Genomic DNA, 2,356 nt, shown 5'->3' with positions numbered 1-2,356 from the left:
TAGCTGCATAACAAGTGACAAAAAAAACTTATGTTTTTTCTTTTTACTAGTGGCTAAAGATAAGTAATATGGCACAACACTGCTGCCTAGATAAATTTAAATGAGTTAAGCAAGTTTGGTGCTGCTAGCCTACTATATTTCTGCCTTAACCCTTTACAAACTTGGATGGATAGGCCTGACTCAAAAAATGAAGAATTATTTCATGTACAAAAAACAAGACATGTCACAATTTAACCTTTAATCAATTGTGAAAATTCCAGCACTAATACTTACTTCAGACACAACATCAGTTCTAGCTCCATTAGTTAATAAAATATCAACAGCTTCAATGCTACCACTATTAACAGCATTAAACAAAGGAGTTCTCTTCCTCTATAAATACAAAACAAAAAGATACAATTAAAATTAATTGATTATTTAATTACTTTACCTTATCAACAGCATCCACAACAGCTTTTTTATTAGTTATTAATAATTGCATCATATTTGCATTGCCAGTTTTACTAGCACAGTGTAATGGAGTACCATCATACTATATAAATAGTAAAATAAATTACAATGAATTAAGTTACTAGTACACAAAATCAAGTGTACAATATTTTATTGATGGGTGTGTGGGTTAATGAATATGAATCAATGGTTCAAGGATGTCACCTCTTAGTGACTCAATAAATGAAGAATCATTTTGGGTACAAGAAGACATGATTGCTACCAAGCACACATAATGCATGTCACAATTTAATTTTTGATCAATTGTGAAAGTGCCAACACTAATACTTACTTCAGACACAACATCAGTTTTAGCTCCATTAGTTAATAGAATATCAACAGCTTCAACACTACCACTCTCAATAGCATGAAACAAAGGAGTTCTTTTCCTCTATAAATACAAAATAAAATGATACATTTAGAAATGATTAGTTTTAATAACTTTACCTCATCCACGGCATTCACATCAGCATTTCCTTTAGTTATTAATAACTTGATAATATTAGCATCCCCAGTTTCACTAGCATGGTGCAAGGGAGTACCTTTATACTATATTAAAACAATTATTTATGATCATAAATAATAAAAAACAGATACATAAAAGTTGTCAGTTGAGTAACTTACTAAAGCAAGTGCTAATAATGTGTGTATATAAGTAATGTATGGGTACGATTATACATGCAGACCATATGGTTGGTGGGGTATTGATTTTTGTCTATTTCACAGTTCATTTATATTGCAAAAATTTTAACCCCTACCACTCACACATAAAAAACTAACTACCAGGCTATGCAAAGCTCTAAATACTATTTTCAAGCCAGTGAAGAAGCCAGAATCTTAATCTATTACCCCATTTTTCAATATAAGCCATGTATCAGTGCTGTAGAAGTGAAAAAAGAAGTTTACTAGAGCCACAAATATTTGTACCTAAGAATATTTACTTCTAAGGAAATTTTGGAGAAATATTGGACATTTGAAAATTACTATACCAAAATTATGGTACATTAAAATTATGAATGCATAGTTTTGATGCCAATAATCCTTTTAAAAAGCTAAACTGTTCAATCTTTTTAAAAAAAATGGTGCACTGGCTGTTATATAACTACATGCATGTATACTGGCAACTTACAGTATCAAAACCAATATTAGGATCAGCTCCTTTTTCAAGTAGCACATCAACAACTCCAATGTTATTCTTCTCAATGGCTACAATAAGAGCAGGATTACTACCAGATTTATACTATTGTAGCAATGAATTAAAAAATACAGTATATACAGCTACAAACCTTAGTAGCATTGGGATTAGCTCCTTTCTCCAGTAACAATTTAACAATATCAGTATTACCTTTTTCAATGGCCATAATAAGAGCAGGAGTGCCACCAAATGAATGCTATTATAACAAATTAGAATACTACAGTATACATGCACTGTAGCTACAAACCTTAGTAACATTAGGATCAGCTCCAGCTTCAAGTAGACCAATAACCTCCTCAGGTTTAGTATCAGATTCTATAGACTTGATTAAATCTCTTCCCTACATATGTAATTACATGTAAAGCTAATATACAATTTATCATCTTACCAGACTGGAACTTTTCACTTCTTTCCCAATTGATGCAGTCTCGGGCCTCTGTTTAAAAAGAGATAATTATAGTTGTACATGTATATTAATTTGGCTTCACTTGTATATAAAATTAAGATTAAGGTATTTCCTCATTTACACAATAAAGACTATCAATACATTGCAATCATGGAATCACCAGTATTAAGAGCCACCAAATATTGCCACTATATTTATGTCTCTTTGTATGACCTACATTTTGCCATGCAATGTAGTACAAAGCTCAGTATAAACAGTACTACTTA

General features: G+C 31.2%; 1 protein-coding gene across 1 annotated transcript in view; it reads right to left on the bottom strand.

The window, feature by feature from the left end:
• LOC105315262 (tankyrase-1-like) overlaps nucleotides 1-2,356 on the bottom strand; it is a gene marked incomplete at both ends in the record, with an annotated part of 7,941 nt that overhangs the window by 3,861 nt on the left and 1,724 nt on the right. The window contains 8 exons of the mRNA XM_020005610.1: nucleotides 274-372; nucleotides 431-532; nucleotides 782-880; nucleotides 937-1,038; nucleotides 1,619-1,729; nucleotides 1,776-1,880; nucleotides 1,932-2,024; nucleotides 2,073-2,120. Coding sequence (XP_019861169.1) covers nucleotides 274-372; nucleotides 431-532; nucleotides 782-880; nucleotides 937-1,038; nucleotides 1,619-1,729; nucleotides 1,776-1,880; nucleotides 1,932-2,024; nucleotides 2,073-2,120 — 759 coding nt within the window. The remainder of the gene's footprint in view (nucleotides 1-273; nucleotides 373-430; nucleotides 533-781; nucleotides 881-936; nucleotides 1,039-1,618; nucleotides 1,730-1,775; nucleotides 1,881-1,931; nucleotides 2,025-2,072; nucleotides 2,121-2,356) is intronic.

This window comes from Amphimedon queenslandica, unplaced genomic scaffold (assembly GCF_000090795.2).
Source record: "Amphimedon queenslandica unplaced genomic scaffold, v1.1 AMPQUscaffold_11195, whole genome shotgun sequence".
Lineage (NCBI taxonomy): Eukaryota > Metazoa > Porifera > Demospongiae > Haplosclerida > Niphatidae > Amphimedon > Amphimedon queenslandica.
Note: the sequence above shows the minus strand (reverse complement) of the source record. Positions and strands in the feature narration are given on the sequence as shown.